The sequence below is a fragment of the Lepidochelys olivacea genome (genome assembly GCF_965140295.1).
Source record: "Lepidochelys olivacea isolate rLepOli2 genome assembly, chromosome: 10".
Taxonomy (NCBI): domain Eukaryota; kingdom Metazoa; phylum Chordata; order Testudines; family Cheloniidae; genus Lepidochelys; species Lepidochelys olivacea.
The window spans coordinates 7,427,264-7,453,311 of record NC_140420.1 but is presented as its reverse complement, the minus strand read 5'-3'; the positions used below and the strand labels follow the sequence as shown (position 1 = coordinate 7,453,311).

General features: G+C 44.5%; 1 protein-coding gene across 4 annotated transcripts; it reads left to right on the top strand.

Moving 5' to 3' along the window:
• The first annotated feature begins 1,454 nt into the window (after positions 1 to 1,454).
• Positions 1,455 to 25,661, top strand: ALKBH5 (alkB homolog 5, RNA demethylase). 4 transcript variants are annotated; one of them, XM_084641636.1, is made up of 5 exons: positions 1,455 to 2,005; positions 2,615 to 3,453; positions 10,727 to 10,807; positions 17,815 to 17,970; positions 20,176 to 25,661. In XM_084641636.1, the coding sequence occupies exons 2-5, from the start codon at positions 2,714 to 2,716 to the stop codon at positions 20,357 to 20,359; spliced, it is 1,161 nt and encodes a 386-aa protein (XP_084497762.1). In that variant the 5' UTR covers positions 1,455 to 2,005; positions 2,615 to 2,713; the 3' UTR covers positions 20,360 to 25,661. The 4 variants fall into 4 exon arrangements, with proteins under 4 accessions (XP_084497762.1, XP_084497761.1, XP_084497760.1 ...); XM_084641635.1 differs by lacking the exon at positions 1,455 to 2,005 and adding an exon at positions 2,039 to 2,246; XM_084641634.1 differs by lacking the exon at positions 1,455 to 2,005 and adding an exon at positions 2,039 to 2,246 and having other exon boundaries at positions 2,612 to 3,453.
• The last annotated feature ends 387 nt before the right edge of the window (positions 25,662 to 26,048 follow it).

The following is a 26,048-nucleotide window of genomic DNA, read 5'->3' as shown; positions in this document are numbered from 1 at the left end:
AATACATGTTCTCACAACAGTTTCTTCTTCAGTGGCCTGGTCACGGTCAGCCTCTAAGGTGAATTTGCCACCTAGAGCCTGTTTTTGTGACTTGTGGCGTTTTTCATTGTCAGTGATTTAGTGAGAGAGTTACTGTTCTTGGCATATGAATACAGTCAGTGGCATTCTGGATGTCTTCAAGAAACTGAGAGCTCCTGTCCTCTTCGCTTCTGTTCAGCTGATTTCCTTTCCTCCACTAGCACACTAGCGATAACAGATGTTCTGATGCAGACTATATAACTGTAACCCTTGCATGTCACCAAAAGCCACTTTCTGTTTGGAATCTAACATTCTAACCCACTTGCAATGTGGGGGAACTATTTAGAATTCTTATCAGCCTTCTTCTGTTCTAGTTCCCTAGACTAGTACAGGGGTTTGTAACTACTTCAGAGTTCGCACCCCTGGGCTCACGAAAACTGTTACCGCAAGATGTTGGCACAAAGGTTTACGTCCTTCAGCCCCTAAGTCTCTAAACGGATGATCCCGCTAAAGCACGGTGAGAGGGGCTGCAATATTATAACAGTGCTCTGAGCGGATCTCTTGAATCTACCAGGGCTTTTTAAAAAGCAAGTTCTTTGCTACTCCAAAGGGCTTGACGCTTCTGAGCTATGTAACACAGGGGTGTTGCACAGCAGTGCTGAGAGGAGAATGGACATGTGCAGAGACTCCCCTGACCGAGGCCAGTATTGTAAAGGTCATTACCTCGATCCCAAGTCCGTGCTCTCTCTCCAAGGCACGGGTGGGGGGCGCTACCCATACCTCAGTGGTGGGCACCAATCCCCTCGAGTGCATGCCTATTCCTTGTGCCCTGGGGGTGGTGGCGTGGGTGCCTATCCCCGGGGCGGGGGCGGGGGGCATGGGGTGCCTATCCCCGGGGCGGGGGGCATGGCCTGCCCCCTCATTTCCCCCCTTGCTCCTGGCAGAGTTGCCAGTGCCATGTGGCAGCCGTACAGTGCGCAGCTCATGCTCCAGGGCTCGGGTGTCCTGCCTGATTCTTTTTGCCCATCCCCACCAGACGGCTCCCGTCTACCCGCCATCGCCCACCCTGCTGCTCTCCGGGAAAGAGCTCGTTTCTAGGCCCCTCTCTCAACTCCCACCTAATCAGGCACCTCTTCAGTCACCCCAATAACTCCTCTCAGGGGGTCCTCCGCTACCGCGCACAGCTCTACGCAACTTGCTACACAAGAAGGACCCCATCTCACGACTACCAATCAACGAGATTTTCCCTTTTGGGCCCGCCTCAACAGAGCAGCTCGCCCAATCAGCATCGAGCCGGGGGAAAAGGTAGGATAGGTGGTACTGTAACGGGGGGAGGGGGATATTGAGGTATCGGTGATGCCCTCACAGAACGATATCCCCCCCCACCCCCAGTCACTCACTCAGCCCAGCTCGGCCCCACCCGCCTTCCAGGCCACCGCGACCAAACAGCCCCGGTGGCCTTGCCAAGCGGCGGCGGCCCTAAAGTGCGCCGGCCGCAAAGACGCGGCCGGGCCTAGCGCGCATGCGCCGGTGGGGGAGGCCGTCGACGCGGGCGCCGTCGGCCGGCTCCGGGACCGCGCCTGCGCACTGCGCGGACTGCGCTCGAGGCTGCCCCTGAGTTATTTATAAATGTCGGGCTGGGGCCCGGTGACGTAGCGAGGAGTCCGAGCGGCGTCTGCGAGCGCGTCGGAGCCCCCGCCCTCCCCCCGCTCCGGCTGCTGCGATGGGGAGCGAGGCGGCGGCCCGGGGGCTGCCGGGAGCCGGGGCAGCGGCGGCGGCTGGGCATGTGCCAGGCGCCGCCACCGCCTGAGGAAGAGCCCCATGGGCGGCGGGCTCCCGGCGCAGAGCGTGGGGCCCAGCAGCTGACAGCCCGTGGGCGGCCCGGAGGCCTCGCCCGGCCCGGCCCGGCGGCGGCTTCACCGTGCCTGGAGGGAGGCTGGCCGCGTGGCCCCGCGGAGCCGAGCCCCGCTCCCGCGCTGGCCCGCCCGTGAGTTTGGCAGCCGGCGGCTGGGGGGACCGCGCGCTCCCGCCCCGGGGAGACACGGGGCCCCGAGCTGCCTAGTCCGCCCCCCCCCGCCAGCCTGCAAGTGGCGGGGGGAGCGAGCTAGCCCCCCCCCCCCCAAGCCCTAGGAAAGAAGAGGGGAGGCTTGGCCCTGTGTTGCCTGCCCGGCTCCTCCTCCCCTTTCCCTACGCAGTAGCCAGAGAAGAGCCTGCTCGCACAGACGGAGGTGAGCTTCCTTATTCTCCTCCCCCCCCACACACACACACACTCACACACACACTCACACACGCGTGTCAGGAAGGAGAGAGGGGGCACCCTCCGTGGAAGTTTAGAGCAGAACAAGATACGTCTCTTGTTTTGCTACCCAAAAGAGGGGGGAAAAAAAGGGGGGGGGGACTTCCCGTTTTGGAGCGGAGCACGTCCCTCTCCCCTCCAAGGGGTCAGGGCCCTTATGGAAGAGTGGAGCTGAGCTACCTGTATCAAAGGTTCCTACCCCCACCCAAGGAGAGAGAGTTGGGTGGGTGCCCTGTGTGTGTAAGTTTGAATATAGAATCCACTCCGTGTACCTCCTTCCTTTTGGAACTATCCCAGCAGGACGGTGGAGGCCATGAATAGCAGCAGCACTTCCCACTCTCTAACCCAAAGAGTCGTGCACAGAGGAGATCAATAGAGGAGGTGGGTTGCAAGCACACCATGGCGGGAAGTGGCTACACAGACCTGCGAGAGAAGCTGAAGTCCATGATGCCTTATCGGGACAACTACAAAGGCAACAGCCTGCGGGATCCTACAGAGTCCCCCTATGGGGGGGCTGCTGCTGCGGAGCGAAAACGCAAGTACCATGAGGACTCTGACTCTGAGCCCAGTGACTACGAGGAGGAGCAGCAGCAACAGAAGGAGGAGGAGGAGGCCCGGAAAGTCAAAAGTGGTATCCGGCAGCTTCGTCTCTTCAGCCCAGACGAGTGTGCCAAGATTGAAGCCCGGATTGAGGATGTGGTATCTAGAGCTGAGAAAGGCCTCTACAAAGAGCATACGGTGGACAGGGCCCCTCTTCGGAACAAGTATTTCTTTGGGGAGGGCTACACGTATGGGTCCCAGCTGCAGAGACGAGGCCCTGGTCAGGAAAGGCTGTACCCTCAGGGGGAGGTGGATGCCATTCCTGAGTGGGTGCATGACCTGGTGATCCGGAAGCTAGTGGAGCACAGGGTGATCCCTGAGGGCTTTGTGAACAGTGCGGTGATCAACGACTACCAGCCTGGTGGCTGCATTGTCTCCCATGTGGACCCTATCCACATCTTTGAGAGACCCATCGTCTCTGTGTCTTTCTTCAGCGACTCTGCACTCTGCTTTGGGTGTAAGTTCCAGTTCAAGCCCATCAGAGTCTCCGAACCTGTCTTGTTCCTGCCAGTGAGGAGAGGGAGTGTCACTGTGCTAAGGTAACTAAGTGGAGGGCCTCTGAGTTTCAGCGACTAAACTGAGACTCCTGAGTAGTTTGTTTGTGTAACTTGTTATCAATACCAAACATCAGCAAAAACTCATGCCTGAGTTGTTTATATAGCATCCTAGATACAGGGCTTTCCACTGTCTGAGTAGGAGGATTAAGGAAGGAAACTTGGGACTGAGGCATTATGGTCAGTGGGGGTCTGGCTGGAGCAGTGATTCAGCTCTGGGCAGCAGGCAGTGACACAGCTGGGCTTGGGAGGAAGACAAGCCCATATGCAGGGGCCTCAGTGAGAATATCTGTTCATGAAACATTGGCGGATTGAAGCTCGCTCCTGTCTACGGTTAGAATACACAGTAAGACATAAAATGGAGCCCCTGTCCAATAGCGTGTTGGTGGTAGAGCAGCTGATTTAGAAGCTAGGACTCCTGGGTTCTGTTCTGTTCACTGATTTCCTGTGCCTCTGTAAACAGAGGTGAGGTGACTGGCCTCATTTTTCTCTATCTGTATACTATCTGTATAGTGGGGATATTAAATCTTAGCTGCCTTTTTGTAGAATGCTCTGAGATCTCCTGTAAAACATAGTTTGCAAGTGCAAGCCATGTAGCACTTCATAACTTCCAAGCACTGTATAAACTGCATGCACAGCAGCCCTGTATGGTAGGTGCAGTAAGGTCCTGTCCCCTCGCCCCCCACCTTTTACAGGTAGGGAAACAGCCATAGAAGTCAAATGACCTGCCCAAGGTCAAGCAGCAAGTCACTGGTAAAGCCAGGATTGGGTCTTGGAAGTGCCTACCTTCTAATCTCTTTCTCTGTCCCCGGGTCACGCTGCCTCTCTAACAACATACTGAATGTTGAGACTGGCACAGGTAGCGGCCAGTTAAGTTGCATGTGGGGATTGGGGCACGTGGCTTTGTGGAGCAGGTGGGCTTTTAGGTGACACTGGAGGGAGGAAGTCGGATGCTGGGGCTGCATAATTTTATGATCAACTTTTGTAGTCCTGAAGCTAAGGGCAGTTCTGCAGAATTCATTTTGACAGTCAAATACCCTTAACTTTTTCAACTTTGCCAAAGGGAAGTATTTTAGCTATTCTGTTGTCTGAGTTGGTAAATGTGCATGCTAGCCGCAAAGCAGTCTGGGTAACACAGTCTCATGCTTTGGCTTGTAAAATTATTGCTGTGGGGGTCAGGAAGGAATTTACCCCTTCACGTACATACAACATTGTACAATTGACCAGGTGCATTAAAAACAGATATAGTGAGCACTTGCATTGCTTTTTATCTCTAAACTGCTGCACAAACATTAAGTAATTCTCCCAGTACCCCTTGTGATAGCTGACTTTCAGATCGGAGGGGATAGAAAATTGACATGTAAGTGGGCACAGCTCTCCGAGAGCTAACAAAATTCTACCTGCTTATTCCAGTGGGTGAATATTGGCCTGAGGTAAGGTACTAGAGACCGGCAGGCAGGATAACCAGCCTTGATGGACCAGACGTTTGATCTGGAATGGTAAATCTTGCATTGCTGCAAAGCATTCTAACTGGACAGGTGTAAAAGGAAAGAATATGGGCCTGTTCCTGCTCCCAATTAAGTTAATGGTAAAACTTTCATTGCCTCATATTGGAGGACGTCAGCTCTGTACTGACAAATAACTTCAGTGGGTGAGACAAGCATAGAACTGAAACAAAAGATTTCTGAATAGTGCTTTAAGGATTTTTTTTTTTGTTAATGAACCCCTTGTTGGAATTCATTTGCTTAATCCAAGATAAGAGATTAGTTTCCAGTAAAAATATATTTTAAAATAGGGATTATTTCTATTTAAATGCAGCAGTTAATAAATACTTAGCACTTACTGGACATTCTGCCAGAGGGATTGGTTTGTGATCCAGGCTGGATCAAAGTTGTAATGACTTATTAAAGTTGCCAGGTTAGAGAGAGAATGAACATGACTTGCAAGTCTTCTAGATCCTACTGAAGGTGATGCCTAAGATCCAACCCTCTCAGACATATTGAAGAGTCAGTTCTCCAAAGTGGAAGGGAGGAAAAATCCAAGTAAATAGTTCCTGAAGGCAGTTTCTCTGAAAACCGAGAAACTGTGTGGATAGAAGTAACATGCTTGTAAAAATGTCTGTGTGACTCAAGCATTGCTGTGTCAGTGGCTGTTCTCAGCAGGACTGTGTTCCTGGGAAGCCAGTGTAACAGCATTTCTTTGGCTGCATGTATTAGATCTATGTGAGAACCGTCAAAGAGTCTAGGGGATAAAGCTTCATCTCTCCCTCTCATTTTAACTCACTTCTCTACCTCTCCTTGTCCGTCCCCATGTCACCTGTACTGTGTTGTTCCTACTAATATCAACAGTCAATTTGACTGTCTTCCTGGCTTTCAGAGCTCTCTGTTAAGTTGTTTCATTGTCTGACCTTGTAGCCACCTATTCCCCCTTCTGCTCATACTGCTCGGCTAGCTAAGTATTCTGTCACTCTCTGCAGTAGAGTTTTTGGAGGCTTTTATTTTTTTTTGTGGGGCAGGAGAAGGGGTCCATCTTGCTTTGTCATATCCCTCCCTCCCTGTGAGGTATAATGGTACTTCCTCTCTCGTTTAAAGTTGACCTTTTTAAACCTCTCTTTCTCTCCAACTTTCAACCGATAGCTGAATTTCTTTTCCCACTAGGAAGACTAAATCAAGCTTGGTGTAAATACTATGTACCTTTAATTTCAATGCCTCTCTTTATAGGCTAGAGTAGTGCAGGTGATGCTGTTGACTACTGACTCAGCAATATTAGAGTTTCCTTTTTAAAGGAATCAGATGAGTACCAGCAGGATAGAACTAGTGTGCATGAGGCAGTGGGAATACAACTGTTTCCCAGTCTTTCTGAGGAGAATTTGTCTTGATGGGGGGAGAATACTTAAACTGCAAAAAAAAAAAAAAAAAATTGGGAGCTACATTATATCTAACAATATATCTTGATAGCTACTGCTATATTAGCATGAATATTAGACTATTCGTAAATATGCTGATCTTTGCAGGGTACAAAATTCAGCAAAAGGCAGATCTTTCTCCTTATTGCTAACAATGATACATCTTTCAGCTTGGGTCTTGAGAACAGATTATTAGGTTGCTATTGACTAGAGGAATAGTGAGAGATCGTTAACAAGAGATGTGTGAGGCGGGGTGGACACTCGTGAGCTTCATGAGCAATGCCCACATGAGAAGTCCAGCAGCTGGAGTTAGGTGTTATCTCTGAACTTTGCTGGGGTAGCGGAACTACATCTCTTGTATCAATCTTAAGGTAATGATGACCCCCACCCAGTCCCCATCTGGATGCTGGAAAGGAGAGGGGGGCTTGCTTTCTACTCTTGATCCCTGGCGCCTCCTGGCTGCTATGAGGGGAAGATCTCTAAGGCGCTTGCCTTCCCCATGTCATTCTTTGGGCTCTCCTCCTCCATATATGCTCCACTTCTTGCTGACCAGTTCTGAAACTGACAAGATGTTAGTTTCACACTCTTGCTGCTGGGCAAGGCTGTAAATAGCATAGGCACTAGAGCTGGCTGCAGACTCCGGATGAGCCTGCTTTCCTTGTAGTTGCAAGAAATCCTTAGTTGTTCAGGCTAGAAATTTATTTTTAAAAGAGAGCTTAAACTTCAGAAATTGGTGTAGATCCCCTTATCAGAGGAAACGTCATGTCAATGGCGAGTAGGCATGTGGATTTTTCAAGCTCTGCTTCAACCAGTAGAGTCCAATCAGCTGAGTCAGTGAGGGAGGGCTCTTTCAAAACCACTGATCACTGAAAATAGGCTGAAGCCTTAAACCCAATTACCACTGACTTGAAATCTCTAGATATGGTGATGGGGTAACATGCAAAGCACTTCTGAGACTGTCCAAATATGCTGGCATCTTCAAATGCACCCTGTCTAGTACGCTGGTGATTTGCACTGGCAGTATCGGGTACACCGCCTCTGTCTTTCTTCCCAGCAGGGGGTTGAGGTTGGAGTAGTGTGTAGGGAATATGCTCAGCTTCGGCAGAGATGAGTACCTCATTGCTCAGCAGCAACTCCTTTGATAAGGAAGGGCGGTGTCTGAGTGCAACTCCATTAGGAGCATTTCCCTGTTGGGGTGAGTGGCTCTGATATGCCCTCTAGACAAGGAATGAGACTGGGTTGCCAGCCATGGGCAATTCACTTAACCAGGCAGTGCCTCAGTTTCCCTGCCTAAAAAATTAGGATGAAACTTCTTATACTAGATGGTGTAGCTGAGAATCTCAAATCACTTCAGACAATAAATTAAGCCTCTCTTCACCCCTATGAGGTAGGTATTAACCTCGTTTTACAGATGTGTAAACAGAGGTTAAGGGATTTGACCAAAGTCCCAGAGGAAGCCTTCAGAAGAACCAGGAGTAGAATTCAGATGTTCTCACAAAGATATGATGAGGAATGAATGTTTGCTTTACAGCTTCAGTAGTAATGGTGTTGGGAGGCTCAGGGATGTAGCTGACTGACCTTGGCAAAACAGAAAGTGACGTTGTTTTGTCAGGTCTCGCCCTGATGATCATATTCAGAATGGAGTGACAGAGTATTCTCTTTTGCCATTTCAAATATAACTTTTATTTCAGTCTGCATAGAGCTTGGGCTGACCAGCTTTGGGTACTTATTGCTGCAGTCTTCTTGGCACATGCCTCTTGAAGCAGGGAGACAGAATATCTAGGTTTATAATCTTTGCACCAATACTTGGTGCCTGTCTGTGGCCATGAGCACTGTTCCCTCTAAGGTGTGCGCGTGTGCACAGATCCTAAACGCTGTGCACACGGCAAAACACCATGCGCACAAAAACTTGCACAGAAGCACAACAGTTTCAACAGAAATTTTTTGCGCACACGGCCCGTCAAAAATTAGAGGGAACATTGGCCATGAGTCCTGTTAGTTTCAAGTTGGCATTAAACTCCTCTGTGAAATAGGTTCCTGCCCAGCAAATAATCAGAACATGCAGCCTGTTTGACATCTTATGGAGTGTTCCCATTTAGAAATTGGCTTCTTCTCTTAAGTTAAAGGCATTATTAGGGTTCTATTAAGATGAACACTAATGTGGGTGATCTGAGCTTAATTGATTCACTGGAGCTTGAAGCAAAGATATTGAAACATAATAGAGCCCTGTAATAAGCCCACTTGCATAAAACACTTCTTAATTCTTTGTGATACACCTGAATAAAACACACTGATCTTCTCTCCAGAATTTATCTCAGTCCTAGAAACAATAGAAGCTGTATCTTGGAAGGAGTGAAAGGTAGCATTCTCTTTTGGAGAGGTTGGGGGAGAATTACAGTCTCATCTACTAGGTAACTCCATGCATGTAGAAGGGACTGTCCTGTGCCATCTAGTCTTCTCTGGATAGACCTGCTTGAGTAACCTACAGCCCACTGAGACAGGCCATGAAATTTTAGAATGCTTACTGGTGACTACTGGACTTTGCAATGAGGAAGGCATAGTGTTAGAGCTTTGCTTTGGGGAGGGTATGCAATGTCATCCCACCCAGTCTCTAAGCACTTGGGAAATGAGAGCACAGATTTCTAAAAAGAAAACGAAAATAGAAGCCTCTTATAGAATCACTCAATTATGGAATGATGTGGATGCACTGCAGAATGTTACATTTTAGCTCCTCCCTGTTATCCAGCATGAAATCATTAACGCTAACCTTGCTGGCCAAGCTCAAACTTGCTGCATTTATACTATAAGTGCAAGCTGTCTGTATTAAGCTTTAAAGAGGAGATGGGGGAGAGGCCCATAGTATTAAAGAGGCGAGTTCACAAATGTGTGATTCTGTTCTTTTTTTAAATCCTGGATACACTGATTCTGTAGTGTTTTCTCCTGAACCAGATCCAGTGCATGTAGTGCCCCACTCTGATCTCTACACTCTGTTCTCAAGACCCCTTAGAAATCCTTTGAATCCTTGAAAGCCCCTGCCATCTATTTTAGAACATTCTGAAAGGCTTTTATCTTGCCAGAAATGCCCTCTTAAGTCACATTCGGGCTTGGGGTACTCTGGGCTGGGAAGGGGATTCAGTCTGTGCCTCCAGAATGCTCTAGAAGAAACCAAGCGGGAGAAGCATTGGCATGGTGTGTTCCCTTCCCTCCCAGTCTGAGTTGGGTTTGTTTCTTACCTTCAGTTAACATCATAAGAATGGTTTTATTTCCAGAAATTCTTACAAGGTAATTTGTCTAAGCAGATGTTGCCTGCAATCATCCATATTAACATAAAGTGTGGCCCTGCTCAGGGAAACCTCAAACTACAAACCTTGCTGATTGCACTGAACTCAAAACTATACTTTTCAACAAAAAGGCAACCATAAGAACAGAATTCTAAAGAGAATGTTGATACCTGTACTATTTGATAGCGCCAATAATACATCTCAAATGCTTCTGAATACCCATAGTATGTACCTCTTAGGACAGTAGCTTGTTTTACAGAAATTAGTCTAAAGATACATTAGTCTAAAGTCTAGCTAAATCATCTTCATGCATGCTTCTCTGACTGGGCCATGATAAATACAGCAGTAGAATCTCTCTGTGGTTACATAGGAGGGCAGTCTAGTTGCTTGCTTGGGGCAGCTGAGCAGGGAGTGGTTGTGGAATGCAGGGAAGTATCTGAACTTGTTGGGGAAATAGAAAGGTAGTCTTTCTAGCGCAAGGGCACTTGTTCTCTGACTCCTTGCCGCTCTGCTTTTCATCAGGCTAAAAATTCACCTGTGATCCCAAAGCCACAACACTTAAGGGAAACTCAAAAGGGAGAATAGGATCTTCCAGTAATCAGTAGCACTTGTCTACAGCTTGCCCGCGTTTATCTCCATTATAATTGAGATGGCTTTCTATGGAGGGAATTACATGGGAATATCCCTCTTGGTAATGTGGTGGTATTATGTTGCTCATTTAAATTCTCCTGATCATACTTCACTAAATGAGGTTGCTGACTTTACACGCTGCGGTCACACTTTAATTGTCACTTAACACGAGCCATAGATTCATAAATAATTTTCTTTTGATGTGTACTTACACACTGTGGCAGAAAATGACCAGGACCAGCCTTCCTGAACTTTAATATTATCAGCCTTATGTAATTTTTGCTTTAGTTTGTTTTTAGAACCGTGTGAAGTTTAGGAACTGCACCATGAAAGTTAGAGTAGGTAGGCTACCCAGTGCTTGATTCTCTGAAACTGGGAATCATTTGCTTATCAGCCTGCTCATAGCTCTTGGTTTTTTGTTTTTTGTTTTGTTTTTTTACAGTGGATATGCAGCTGACGAAATTACGCACTGCATTCGACCACAGGACATCAAGGAGAGGAGAGCTGTCATCATCCTTCGAAAGTAAGTGTTAAAGCATTTTGGGTAATAAAGGAAGAAAGAAAAAAGTTGATACCCTAGCACTCTATCATTTCAGAACATTTTTAAAGGGACAGTATCAGGTGGTAAATCATTTGTTATAAAACACTAGATTATTCAACATTTTAAATCTTAAATATCTGATTATTTACTACACTAGTTTTGAACAATGAAAATAGACTGCCTGGTTCTGACCTCTTCTTTGTTACTGTAAATTTTTCGGTTCATTTTCTGACTCCTTCAAAAGCGTATTTTTTGTAATGTTTGAAAACACTGTGGAGGGTACGTTCACATCCAAACCGCTGTCTTTCGTTGGCTGCCTCATTTTTAAAAAATAAAGCCAGCCTTGTAAAAACCTAAATTTTTGGCCTCAATTTAAGGCCTGTTTACATGATCTCTAAGTACTGAATGACCTGACATGGTCCCTTCAAGTAGATATTGTCCATATCAATTTCTGTAGGGGCATCTTTCATAGGCAGAGAAATTCTTTTCCTCTGGGAGGAGGATGACTCATTTCCAACAGGGAAATAAAAATGCTGATGTCTGAGACGCATGGATTACAGAACTAGGCCTATAAATGGATTTTTAGGGATTGGCAGTGTGAAGTAGTGCCCTGTACATTTTCTCATCACCCATGACACTATCTTATAACACCATGTTATTCAATAGATGGCATTTATTCTGGCCAGTGTTTGTCCCTGTAGCTTTAAAGTTTCAGTAGCGGAGAAGTTAAATTAATTCTTTGCATGGAATGTGAGGGAGGTTCCCACACCTGAGCCATTATTTTTAAGTGACAGATCTGAGGAACTTTCCCCGATTGAGGTGTTGGTAGAGGAGTTATTGGAACAAATTGATAGATTAAACATTAATAAGTCACCAGAACCAGATGGTATTTACCCAAGAGATCTGAAGGAACTCAAATATGAAATTGCCGAACTAACAACTGTGGTATGTAACCTATCACTTGAATCTGCCTCTGTACCAGATGACTGAAGGGTAGCTAATGGTATGCTGATTTTAAAAAAAGCTCTAAGGTGATCCTGGCAGTTACAGGCTAGTAAGCCTAATTTCAGCCTTAGCTTCAACCAGTTTGCCTAAAGAACAAAGTTATCATACACAGATAAATGCAGTATGTTGGAGAAGAGTCAACATAGTTTTTGTAAAGGGAAATCATGCCTCACCAATCTATTAGAATTCTTTGAGGGTGTCAGCAATCAAGTGGATAACGATGATATAGTGTATTTAGACTGTCAGAAAGCCTTTGACAAGGTCCTATGCCAAAGGCTCTTTCGCAAAGTAACTCCTCATGGGATAAGAGGGAAGGTTCTCTCATGGATCAGTAAGTGGTTAAAAGACTGGAAACAAAGGGTAGGAATAAATGGTCAGTTTTCAGAATTGAGAGAGGTAAACAGCAGGGTCCCCCACAGATCTGTACTGGGACTGGTGCTTTTCAGCGTACTCCTAAATGATCTGGAAAAAGTGGTAAACAGTGAGGCGCAAAGCTTGGCAGATGACACTAAATTACTCAAGATGGTTAAGTCAAAAGAGTTACAAATGAAGCTCACAAAAGTGGGTGACTGGGCAACAAAAAGGCAGATGAAATTCAATGTTAGTAAGTGCAAACTAATGCACATTGGAAAAACATCCCAACTATACATACAAAATGATGGAGTCTAAATTAGCTATTACCACTCAAGAAAGAGATCTTGGAGTTATGATGGATAGTTCTCCAAAAACATCCACTCAATGTGCAGTGGCAATCAAAAGCTAACAGTTTTAGGAACCCTTAGGAAAGGGCTAGATAAGACGGTAAATACGTAATGCCACTATATAAATCCATGGGGCACCCATGTCTTCAATACGATGTGCAGTTCTGGTTGCCCCGTCTCAGAAAAGATGTATTCAAATTGGAACAGGTGTGGAAAAGGGCAACAAAAATTATTAGGGGCGTGGAACAACTTCCATATGAGGAGCAATTAAAGACTGGGACAGGTCAGCTTAGAAAAGAGACAACTAAGGGGGGATATAATAGAGGTCTATAACATCGTGAAAGGTGGGAGAAAGTGAATAAGAAGGGGTAACAATACTTCCATATAACACAAGATCCAGGGGTCAACTGATTAAATTAATAGGCCACAGATTTAAAACAAACATAAGGAAGCACTTATTCACATAGTGCGCAGTAAACCTGTAGAACTCATTGTCAGGGGATGTTGTGAAGGCCAAAAGTATAACTGAGTTGAAAAAAGAATTAGATGAGTTCATGGAGGATGGATCCATCAATGGCTATTAGCCAAGATGGTCAGGGCTGCAACCCCATGCTCTGCTGTCCCTAAACTTTTAACTGCCAGAAGCTGGGATTGGACAACGGGGGATTGATCACTCAGTAATTGTTCTGCTCTTTCCCTCTTAGGCATCTGGCACTGGCCACTGTCAGAAGACAGGTTCCTGAGCTAGATGGATCATTGTGTCTCACCCTCTGTCGCTGTTCTTCTGTTCTTAATTACCCCCTTCCCCCGAGTATCTGTTGTTTTGTTGGGTCCTGGTAGCAGAAACAACACTTTTGAGTAATTTGAAAATACATTGAGGAGACTTGTGGCACCTTAAAGACTAAAAAATTTATTAGCATATAAGCTTTTGTGGGCTAAGTGGGTCATAGCCCACGAAAGCTTATGCGCTAATAAATTTTTTAATTAGCGCGTAAGCTTTCGTGGGCTATGACCCACTTAGCCCACAAAAGCTTATACGCTAATAAATTTTTTAGTTTTTAAGGTGCCACAAGACTCCTCATTGTATTAGTCTGTTTCAGCAAAAACAGCTACCCTCTGAAACTTGAAAATACATGGCAGCCGCTGCTTTTAAAACTCGTTGTGGGGTCATTCCTTCCAGGGGGTGTCCAACTAGTAATTCCACTGTCAACAAATCCCCTTACGAGAAACGTGCAAACCAACGGAGCCCTTCTGGCTTAAAGTACTGGAAACCGAGAAGGAAGTAGACACAATGGCAGACTGCTGGAATTGCAGCCCAGGCAGGAGTGAGGCTAGTTCTCAGAAATCTGGCTCCAGATTCTCTGAGCTTTCAAGCAGCTTAGCTGGTTTCAAGGAAACCTAGCCTCATGGAAGATGTGGCGCAGTGCCAGTTAGATCAACTCAGGGGCAAAGTGAAGACTCTGACATCTGGTTAGAGAGAAGCCATGAAATGAGACCAGGAAAGGCAGCAGCCCTGAGACATTAGTGAGGCAGAATCACACCTCTGCCCTGTATCTCCACAAGCTGAAGTAGGAGCAGCTGACAAAACAAGATCACAGTGGTCCCTTCTGGTCCTGGAATCTATGAAGTAAAGAGAGAGAAGCTATTGTGTGTTTAATTATAATGTATTGTACATAAACATGACAAAGCGATCCCAATAGGAATCAGAAGGCTGCTGCAGTTGAAACCAGCCAGGGTGAGAGTATCTGCTGCCAGAGAGAAGCAAAGCCAATATGGACTAGTGCCACTAGGGGTGCTCTCACAAATTTCTGTAGCTGTTGAAATATTTGAAGGGGCACGGGGGTACTGTGGGGCAGGATTGAGGTGCATTGGCAGGGTTATGGGAGAAATGGGCCTTCCAGACTTCAGAACATAAGTGGCCATACTGGATCAGGCCAGTGGTCCTCTAGCCCGATATCCTCTCTTCGAGAGTGGCTGGTGATTTGTCTGTGCTGGAGAAGAGCATTGGGTTAACTAAATAGATTTAAACTAGCTAAACTGGGAGAAACCTATAATGGAGACATGCTTGAAGTGTTTTTATCTCTTGCTTATGTTTTTGTTTAGTTCAATAACTAGATAGTGCAGCTTAAACAAAGGATGGTTTGGGGTTTTTTGGGGGGGGCGGGGGTTGGGGTTTTTTTTACACTGCAGTTTAAATATATTTGAACTGGATATTAAACCAGTGCACTAGTCTATACTAGAAGAGGCCTAGGAGTGCAGGGATTTACATTTCTTGGCAGAACTGTGTTGGGAATGCTTGCATAACAGTGCCTCTACAGCTTGTTTTTTTTGTCACTAAAATTGAATGCTCTTGTGTATCTGAGCATCCTACACTCTGCCTCACTCAAGGTTAGGGCAGGAGAGAGCACAATGAACTTCTATGCCTTTACTGAGTAAGATTCTGATAGCTACTTGACTGTCTGATGTGGTGAAGGATGCTGTTATATCCATCCTTTTTAGACAGAGTGGAATCCCCCTTTTCCCAGAGTCTTTATAGCACCTACCAGGCCTGATCCCTAAAATGCATATATACCACTTTGCAAAAGGGTACATTATGGACATTGCACACTACAGCTTATTTAGCTGTTGCATATCCATTGTAATGCTAAAACATCTGCTCCTTGTCGAACCTGGTCCGCATCCATACGCGGCAGGACTGCAGTGACCCTTTGTAAACACTTGCATTCCATAGTGCGGATTGCTATGGTGAAGTTTATCACATCCTGTATCACGTGACTGTTGCAGATTTAAATAGTGTGTTATGCAACCGGGAAAATAGCTACTTCCCCTTTAGGTAGTCTGTCGCTAGCATAATATTGATGTCATAAAGCACGTTCTTTCTGTAGGGTCTGCTTGGGTAGCCAGAGAATCTGATTCTCACCAAGATATGGCATGGGTGCTTAGCTTTAGACTTTGGTATAGTTAGGAACTAGTATATCAAGCCATGTGGTGAAGGGCCCAACTGGCAAAACTTTTGGGCTTGAGTCTTTGTTCCTGAATACGTTCTCTGTATGAAGCTCTAGATGCTCTGTACTTATTTGGCAGGGAGTGTAGAACAAAAGTATGTGTATTGGAGAAATGCTTTGACATTTGATCAGTTTTCTGGAATATTTTGAGAGCAGCATGATTACCAAGTAGGTCATAAATGCTTCAGTGCAGTTAGAACATAATGATATTTGCAGTGTTCCCTGTGTACTTGAGTGCAGGGCTGCAACAGCACCAGAAAGGGCTGGAATTTATCTTCAGCTTAAGAGGTTGGAGGCCCTCGGGGGCTAAAACTCCTAAATTTAAAAAACTCGTACCCTTTTTTATTTTTTTTTTAAGCATAGCTCTAACCAGGGAAATAAACAGTGTGTTAGTGCAACCTAATGAGACCTGCTCAAACGGGATTTGGAAGTAACTTTCAAATGACGACAGTTCAAGCTCTTTGTAATACTTCTTGTATATTGTACCCGTACGATACATTAGAAGGAACCTATGCTAAACAACATTAGTTTTGTATAATTTACTTGCCTGTGTGTCTGTCCTTTTTAGTGTCCTCTGCTGCCTAGCTACATTTTAAAAGACCTAAAAACTCAGAGGGCTCAAGCCAAGATTTTATGCTCTCTTGTAATCCAGTTAAAACTTTAAATATGATTGGAAATGCAAGTCTCAATTTCTGTGCAAAATGTTTTGGTTTTTTTAGTTCATTAACGTTAGGGGGTAGCTATATCGTCCCACACCCTCAGAAGCTTTATTCCCCCTGCAAAAATTGACTTTCATAAAATCATTTTTGTGTGAGCCATCATGAAGTGCTTGGGGGGTGAGGAAAACCGGAGGTTCTGTTGCCAAGCTTACGATGGCTGTCAGAACACTGATTATAGCATTCATTAATCAGAAGCAGACCACTTGTGTTGTGTTTGGCATATTTGTGAGTAGTGTTGGAATGGTAATAAACTGGTTCAGCATTGGACCTGCCATCGTTTCTGCATTCAGTGTTCTAACTAGGATTAGTTCAGAATTCTCACTTACTGATTTGGATCTGAATTCCAGTAGGATACTGGCAGGTAAACTGGACTCTTATTAGTCTGACAAAAACCTACTTCCTGTGTACAGTGCAGCTGGCAAATCTGCATACTCTGTATGGACATGCCTTATTCGTGTGTCAACACATTATACGTGCAGCAAAGAGTAAGCTGGTGAGGGTTGGTGGAGAGGACAGTTTGCTCTGCAGCTGCAAACAACTTGTAATTGGAGTTTGAAAGGATCTGAAGTTTTTTTCCATACCCTGTCCAAATCAAGCTTGCAAAACTTAGGTTCAAGAATAACATCAAAGCTCATTTTCCCCTTTCTTACAACCCAAGCCCATGACCTGATTTTTAGCAAACTTCCCTTATGGGAGATGCACATTGTAAAATAATATTAAGAAGCAGCAGGAATCTGTAGCCGTCTTGCATCCTTTCAGTGCTAGGGCTTGGGTCCATGTTTGAAACTATGTACTGCTGAAGCCAAAAGCTTGTGTCTGTGCATAGCCGTGATGCAACTACATTAAGAATCTGTACTATTGAGTGTTCTGTAGGATAGCTTCTGCTAGCTGTGTTTCCTAGACACAAACACTGAGCCAGCTACAGTTGTGTCTGAGCAAACAGTGCTGTTGGACAGAATTGTTCTGTTTTAGCTGAACTGTGCTTGCCAGACCCTATTGCACATTGATGTAACTATTAGCGTGGTTCCCTTATAGTGTGGACTAGAGCTTGAATATTTTAGTTGAGATACCATGTTGCAGCTTGCTTGCTTGGACTCCCTTCCAGACCTTCACCTGATGACAATTGGATATTTTTGTTGTTAGAAAATCTCCAGCAAAACTCTATTGATGTGTGCAGGTTTGCTCTCCTGGTCCCACCAAGAGAGCTAGATATGCAGGGAGAGTACAGTGGTGGTGCTCGGCACTGCAGTATGGGAGTTTTGCTTCATCACTTCTAGATACTTTATCCAGGGTTTTAAGTTGCTGAACAGTCATTAACCCTCAGAATTAATAGTTGAGTTAATATAGGCCAATATATCAGACTGTGTACTAGATCCCGTGCAAACTTTTTTGAATAGGGAAGTGGGAGTTTGAAGGGGAGGATTGCAGTTTTTGTCCTGCTTGTCACTTAACCTTGCTGGTGGGCCTGGATCAGGGAATCTACTTCAGTTTGACTAGATAGAATAGCTACTTTGATGTGTCAGCGCTCTTTGGAAACACTTGTCTTTTAACATTCACAGAACAAGACTAGATGCTCCTCGATTGGAAACAAAATCGCTGAGTAGCTCTGTGTTGCCACCAGGTTACACCTCTGACCGTCTATCAGGAAGCAACAGGGACCAGATCCTGAAACCAAAGCGGTCGCATCGCAAAGCAGACCCTGATGCTGCTCACAGGTAGGATGATAGCTTGTGAAAGTGGTGATCTGGCTCCAGTGCTTCTGGTCTCAGTGAACTGCAAAGTTTCGTGGCATGTTGCAAAACAGTGGTAAATGCCACCCACCCACCAATCAGCCTGGTAGTAATCACAGTTGCTAGAACAGCCCCTTTCATAGGCCTTTGTGTGATTCTTGCAAAGATAATGCAGCATCATTCCTATAATGCTATTGTGTAACAACTTAACCTCTGTCCTATTTAGTCTGGCTTTTTTTTTTTTCTTGTGCATTAAAGTTCTGCTTAAGTTTTCTCCCCTTTCCTGCGTCAGGGTTGCTTACTCCACACATGCTTTCTAGGCAATATAGGTCTGTTTAATCAAAACTGTTTTTTTTAAGAGCCAGACCTGTAAGCTTAAAGCTGACTTTGGATTTTAAGCTGTTTGTTTTATTTCTTGTCAAATGATTGGCAGGATTGAGAAGCAATAGATTCAGCTTCCTCTTGATAGTGCACTAATTCAGAACAATAAAGTTTCCCTGCAGCTAATTTTGACCTTTATTGCCAAGCTATTATGTACAATGAAATGAATTTTCAAAAGGATAAAATTTCACTGACAGGGAAGAGTGGGGGTGGGGGTATTTAATTCGTGATGTTTCTCATACCTGCTGTGGGCCCAATCCTGCATTCCTTGCATACCCAAACTCTTGGTGAACTCTTGCAGGATTTGGTTTCAAGAGGGATTTGGACACTGACTCCTTCCTGGAAGTGGTCCAGTTAGTCTAGCAGTGCCAGAAGCTGAGCCAGTCTTTTAGAGTGTGTTTATGGAATCCTGTCCATAATGAGTTTTCACCTGTGACAACAGTGATGCATTTGGCCTATAGAATGGTTTCTAGCCAGGAGTGATAACTCCTATAATAGAAGAAAAGGGAAAAAATGTTGGCACACTTCAATGGTGGTGCAGAATCAGATGCCCCATGTAAAGTCTAACCAGTATTCCTGGTACTCAGGGGTGTCTCTGAGCCTTAGCAAGGGTTAAGACTTCTTCTCAACATCATGTAAAACCAAAAGATTGGCCTGGTTTCATGGCTTGACTACAGCAAGGTCCAAGCCCATGCTGCAGCCAGTCATTTGAGGGGAGTCTTATTTGTGTAACATCCCACTCAAGTCCCAGACTAACTGTATGAGCATAAGCCAAGAAGAGAAACACATCTACAAATGTAGCGTGACCTCTAATGGTACTGCAAACTAGTGTGGAGTAAATGTACAACATAAATGCAATTGATCATACAGAAAGAACAGTTTTATAGAACTGCAGGAGTTGCTATGTCAGTACAACATGGGTGGTCATGGGGAGGTTTTCTCCTTAACCTGAAAGTTACATTCTTACTCTGTCACTTCTGTCCATCACTGTTTGCATCTTCTAAAATCAAATGGGCCTTTCCCCTTATGTAGCCTAAAAGATTCTAGTATAGTACATGCATTATCCATGGATGTCAACATGATGCATTTGTTATGAGGACAATAGCTATTGCTGTACCGGATCAGATGATTGGACCGTGTAGTCTAGTATTTTGCCATTGACTGTGGCCAGTACCAGATGCTTCAGGGGTGGGGAGGAAGGTGGAGAGAGAGAGAGCGAGCAAGAAACCTTGCCCCACAAAAACAACCCTCATGGAACAGTAAACTAGCTCCTAAAAGAGCAAGGGAATAGGGAGTCCTGCTCCTATTAAAAACCATGGCAAAAATCCCATTGACTTAAAAGGGATCATGCCCTTAATGCTGACATTCTTTACCTATGCTTATCACGAAGGGAGTCTCCCATAAAAGGGGTAAATGATTGGTACAATCAGCTACACCTAAGAAGGAATGGCAGAGTGGTTGCATAGTTTGGTAGTTTCTCTTGTACTTTAACAGCTTCAGTGTAGGACAAGAGTAAATAAAGAGCCTTTTAATAACTTGTGATGTAGATTCAGAAAACAGGCATCAAATACAGGCAAAATGCTCCCCTCGGCATTCACGTGGCTTTATAGTCTGCTGCTTTGCCTGTGTTGGACTCCACAGGAGTTCTGTACTTGTAGGAATAATGCAGCGTTGGAAGTCCGATCGCCCACGTGGTCCATTTGGTCAAAATATTCAAGAAACTGTAGCTTAAATAACACAGCTAGTCTGAGACATCTCTTAAATTCTCAACTGGCTGTCTGCTCCAAATGTTTCTCTTCTTTTCCTCAGGCCGCGGATTTTAGAAATGGATAAGGAGGAGAACAGGCGCTCGGTCCTCTTACCAAAACATAGGAGACGGAGCAACTTCAGCTCTGAGAACTATTGGCGAAGGTCTTACGAGTATACAGAGGATTATGACGAGGAGGAGGAGGATGGAAGTCCAGCCCGCAAAGTTAAAATGAGGCGACATTGAGGCATGAGCTTTCCAGAGTCTCAAAGCTGAAGAGACTGGCCTCCAGTCTATGAAAACTCCCTCTCCCTTCCCTCCCCTCTCCTCCCCACCCTGGCTGTTTCTCATCTAGCTTCAGTTTTGTTGTTTCCTTTCAGGCTGAAGAGTAACTGGGAAGGATCTGGCTATTTGTTTTTATGAATGGAGTTATTCTGAGGCATAAATATTGGTGGAATGTGTAAGGTGCCACCTGCAGTTTCCAAAGGGGTGTGTCAGACTGGCATCCCCTCCCTCATGAAGTGGATATTGTTCATGCTGGACCAGGCAGCCTGGTCTGTGTTCTTGAAAACACCAAAAAGTTAACTGTTTTGTTACTGAAGATTTAAGAAATTAATTTTTCCTTTGCTTTGTTTAACTGAGTTTCTTTTTAAAATGTTCTAAATATCTTGTTTGACCCCAAGAGTTGAAACTCTTCGTAGCGGCCTCATACTCCATGCTACACCAAAGGGCTCCTAAATTTCCTACGTCTGCTATTACATAGTTTGGGTTTTTTGTTTTTAAAGGTGTCCTGCAGCAACTGGAAGTTTTGAAGCTTTGCAGGCACCTCTTACTGCAATCGATTACAAAGTATTTAGGATATTTGTTGCACTTTAGTAACAGTTTTTAATGCCGTATGCTTCCCTCCACTTCTCCCTCAGCTAGTTTGGGCTTGCAAGCATCTTGTTTTCTGCACTGCTGACTAGAGGGTGTATCCTCTCTGCAAAGGCCATACATAAGCTCTTTCTCACATCAGTGGTGGTTTTGAGGGGCTCCTCAAGGAGAGAACAGGCTTGTTTGAAGGAGGGAGGAATGTTGGACTTGAAGTTGCTCCATCCACTTGACGCTTCTCGCGAACAGCATCATTACAATTGTTCAGAAGTATATTGTGTTTGGGTGTGTGGTTTTGTTTTGTTTTGTTTTTTTTAAATCTCTGGATAAGTGTTTTAGCTGGCTTTATTGAGGCCTGTAAAGCTACGGGACTGAGATCCATATTGGCCCCCTAGGCCTTTGAGTCTGAAAGTGTGTGTGTGTGTGTGTGTGTGTGTGTTGGATACATGTTTTTTCCTTCTCAAAGCTAGAGAATAGCCAGAACAATGTGTAGGGCTAGCAGATCGCACTTGTGAGGGAATGTGACTTGGCAGCACCCTGGGAAGGGCTGTCTTTATGCTGGCTGGCATCTTGGTGGAAGTGGATCTCTCCCTTCTTGGTTCAGGAGGAAAAGGATCCAGACTGTTATCTCTGGAGTATCCTATTGGAGGATGCTTCAGAGCATTGCAGCAGCTTGAAGAACCTCTCAGGCTTCTCAGCCACAAAGATGTGCTGATGCATAGCAGAAGTATGATATTGTCGCCCCAGTAGAACTAGAAGACTTGGGGATGTCTGGGGGGGGTTGGCCTTTTGAGGCAGGAACCCTCTGCTTAGGTGTCAGATGCCTCCCAATTATCTTGCATAGCACTGTCTGTTCCTAGCCTCAACAAGTATCACAACTGGTCTGTGTCCTTCTTCTATTTACTGAGAGACACTAGGAATTCCGGTGCTGTGAGCCTCTTGACCAACTACTTAAAGTGCTGAGAATAAGATTCCTAGAGTCCAAGGAGTTAATAGGAGAATTTAGATATTCTAATATGTTTTTCTGATCATCTTTTCACATTCAGTCTGCATTATCCTGGCTTGAAGCCTCAATGAGTTGTCAAAGTTTGGGGTCTAATAACTTATTTAGTACCCTAATTTTAATAAATAAACATTAACATTCTCTCCTCCATTTGATTCCATGAATCCAAATGTCAGCGATTGCAAATATTGGTCTTTATTTTTAAAAGTTGTTTTTTTTTCTTTTTTACAGCTTTACCTTCCCTAAACTTTTTTTTGGTAGTTTTCTTTGGTATCGTGTCTTGAACACTAGCTATGGTCTATGTACTTTACAATAAAAAGATCTAATATATTTTGAAACATGTTTGTGCTGTCATGAGGAGTTTTCAGTCCAGAAACCAAGCATTGTTCCCTCGTGTCCTGTTTGTTGGAAATCTCGCATGTTTACTAACCATCTGACTTCAGGTGTGGTTCTCCTACCCCAAAATGTACAGGTGGTTCCTCTTGAATGCTGAGACTATTTAAAACTAGATCCACCATTGGTCACAATGCAAACAAAACTACTACAGCCTTCAGTAGAAGTTTTATCTGCATAAGGATTACTAGACCTAGGGTTGTCTTTTTGTGGCAGGTTGTTTTTTTCCTGGTTAAGAACTTCAGTTGGCATCGCTCAAAGTTGAGAATAGTCTTTTGCCAGCCCTTTTTAAAAAAAATAAAAGAAAAAGCTCCACCTCTGCCCAGAGTTCTAAAAGTTCATGCTTCTGGCTGTCTTTAAAACGTAAATTGCATTTGAAAATAAGCTGTTTAAATTAGACCTGCTATTGCTCTGTCTCCTTGCTTGTTGATGAGAATAGCAATCCAGTTCCAAGACCAGCTTAACAATCAGAAAGGAAAAACTCTTCCCTTTCAGTTTCTCATGCTGGATCTGCTGCAGTCTTGTCTATCTATTGCTGGCCTTGTGAATGTCACTGTTTTAAGATGGTGACTTCTAGCAGGAGGCTGAGGAATGGTTTTAATTAGAACACTCTTGAATTCACACTTTAAATGCTGCTAAAATGCCCTGTGTGCTTCTAGGGTGCTGTGCTGAGTACATCATTCTTTTAAATAGTAGCATTCTGATTCGCTTAAACGTAGCTCTGGCTGGATAAATAGCAGAAACCATAGTGATCTGTGCCTCTATTTCCTCTTTCCTGTGACAGTCCTCTTATGATATGCAGTGCCCCCCCCCCCCCCAACACGCTACGTTAAGTCTACCTCTGCAGTAAGGATACTGTGTTCTGGCTCCTCAACTTAAAATGAAGTTGGTTGCAATTGTGCCTCTTTTGTGATGTGATATTAGTGGCTCCCAAATCAGCACTTGATAGAGCAAGGTTTGCTGTGTGACCCAGATGGGAATGAGGTACTGGATTTGTCTTAAAGGAGCTCAAGACCGACTAATGCATTATGTAATAGAGGTCTCTCCTCTAACATGGTACAAATGACACCTCATTCTGACTCTCTTATGCATTCTGTGTAGACAACAGGTACCTTTACTTCAGATTTATTTTTGTATTCTTCAGTGCAACTTTTTCCTGTTTTCCATCATTGCTGTTTGTTCAGTTCTACAGGTTTTGCTCAGTTGGTCAGGAAAGCCTTTTAGCGTTGGTCTCAAAGTCTGGTTGTGGGTTTGTTTGGTGTGGTATTGTTTTTTGTTTTTTTTTTTTTTTTAACTGACTGCAACATTGATGCATGGAGAGATTGGGGCACAACTAATTGGACTCAAGGCATCTTTCTCTTTAGGCCAGATGTCACCCTGTGTATTGACAGGCCATCCTCCCCAGTTGTACAGATATTTTATATAGACACACGTATGTATATCTGTAGATACATGTTTTTTAACTTTTTGCACTGATCATCACTCAAAGTGAAACCTTGAATTTAAAAAAATGGAGAATTTACATTTTCACACAGATTTAAATGTCTGCTGTATTTTATTTGATGGAACAATGGCTCAAGGTGTTAGTGACACCCACATGTACTCTGTAGCTGGCTTGCAGTGGCCTATGGGGCTGCTTGCAAGTCCCACATCAGACTTGCATTCACTCTCCTAACCTTGAGAATGTCCAGATGTGAGGCGAGTTCTGGCAACTCCGGTTTGGTTAATAGCTGCCCCGGTCCCACCTCTTTTCATCTCTGGGGTCGGGGGGGTGGAACTTGGGTCATTACCAGCTGCTCAGAAATGGAAGATAGAGCCAGGTGACTTCTAACAAGGCCTTATTCACAGACTTGACCAACTTGGCTTTAAAATCTTTCCTAGTCTGGTACAGTAATGTTGTCCAAATTCCTCTCTGTAAAGCTGCATGTAGTATGCAGAATTCATTAAACTATCATCTAAATCAAAGACACAGTAAAATTACCCCCCAAAACACCCCCAAACCTCGACCATGACAGCATTTTTCTTACCTAAGGAAAGTCGATGCTTTTTGTTTCTCTGCAAACAAAGGCTGGGGAGGAATTTTTATTTTTGCTACATGTGGCTATATGTAGCTGAAATGAATCTGTTCTAGTGGTGGAATCAAAACTCTGAGCCCATTGCATGGGCTTGGTGTGTCCATAGGAAGAGTGTGAAAAGGTTTGCTAGTAACAGAAGAGAAGTGTTAGCACAGGGATTTCTTTAGATTCCTTCTTAAGTTTGATGCTCTAGGCAGAACATTGCTTTGCTTCTTAAGCATCTGGCAACCTCAGCAGTTCCACTTAACAGCATCTAGGTAAATTACACAATGGTCGGAAGATGTGGGTTGGCACATCTGGCTTTTACCACCTGCTAAATTCTAATCCAGCTGTTGTAAATAAATTGAGTTGTGGCACACACGAGCTGTAATCCAAAGGCTTGGTTCATCTTGAAGGTTTGCCTATGAGTTGATATTTTGGCAACTGACATGCACGCTTCTGAGTTAATCGATCAGGGAGCTTCTACTGTAACATTCTCTCTCACGCACACGCAGGCGTAATCTTTTGTTTCTTCAAGTTCTCAAACTCTTTTCCAGGGTTCCTGTGTAGGGAAAGGGAAGAGCTCTATTTCTTGGTTTTTAATGTTGTTAGTATGAGACTTTTTGATAGCAGTGCTCACTGGAGATGGGTCTAAACCAAAACCCCCAGTTCCAAACAGCCCTGAAATTTGGGGGAAGTTCAGAGCAGGACCCGAACTCTGTGGCTTGGACCCACCTCTAGTGATGTGTAGTTTTATATGCCAAATGCAGTTTCCCTTTTTGAGACCGAAAGGGAATGCTAATCTGATGCTCTGACAAGCACCACAGTACCCCTTCTCTCATTTCTCCCCCTTCCTCCCCCCACACTCACGCTCTTAACAGAGCTCTGGCTGACTTAAATTTTCTTTTTTTTAAAAAAGATTCTAACTTTTTGTTACAAATAAATAAAAAGTGGCAATATTTTTTTCTGTAATTTTTTCATAGGAAAGCGTTGTTTGTAACAAAGTTGTACAGTTCTGAAGTTTGAGATACAAAAGAAGTACTGTGTGGAACGCTGTAAATGGGGCAGAGATTATTTTATGTACAGTACCATGGGGGGGATCTTTTAATTCTGGTTGATTCTTAGGAAGAATTTAGTTCTTCACTGTCAGGGTTTGGAATTTCATGGATTTCGTTTTTTTTTCTTGTATAGAATGCTGCATTTAATTGAATAAAAGCAGAAAGCATCACTTGACTGTGTGGGATTTTTTGGCGAGTACACTTCAGTTCTGATCCCAGCTAGGCTGCTGACTTGCTGTGTTGTCTACAATGAGTTGCTTAGGCTCGTACTGCTTCAGGGAGCCTAAGGGAATAAATGCTCTTCAGTTGAAGTCGCTGGTACTCAGCTCTTCTGAATATTGGGCCCTTAATCTCTGGGTTTGTATACCCATATGTGGGGAGGAAAGGAGAGAATATTACTTATCTCCTCTACAAAGTAGTACTTTCTAGATCCCTGAACAAACAGTATCATACGTGCAAAGAAGAATTCATCCGCTCTGGTGCTGTGCTAGAATCTAGACTTGGAAAGGTCCTTTTTGGTATGAATCGTTCCCCCTGCCCCCGTTGTACGTTACTAG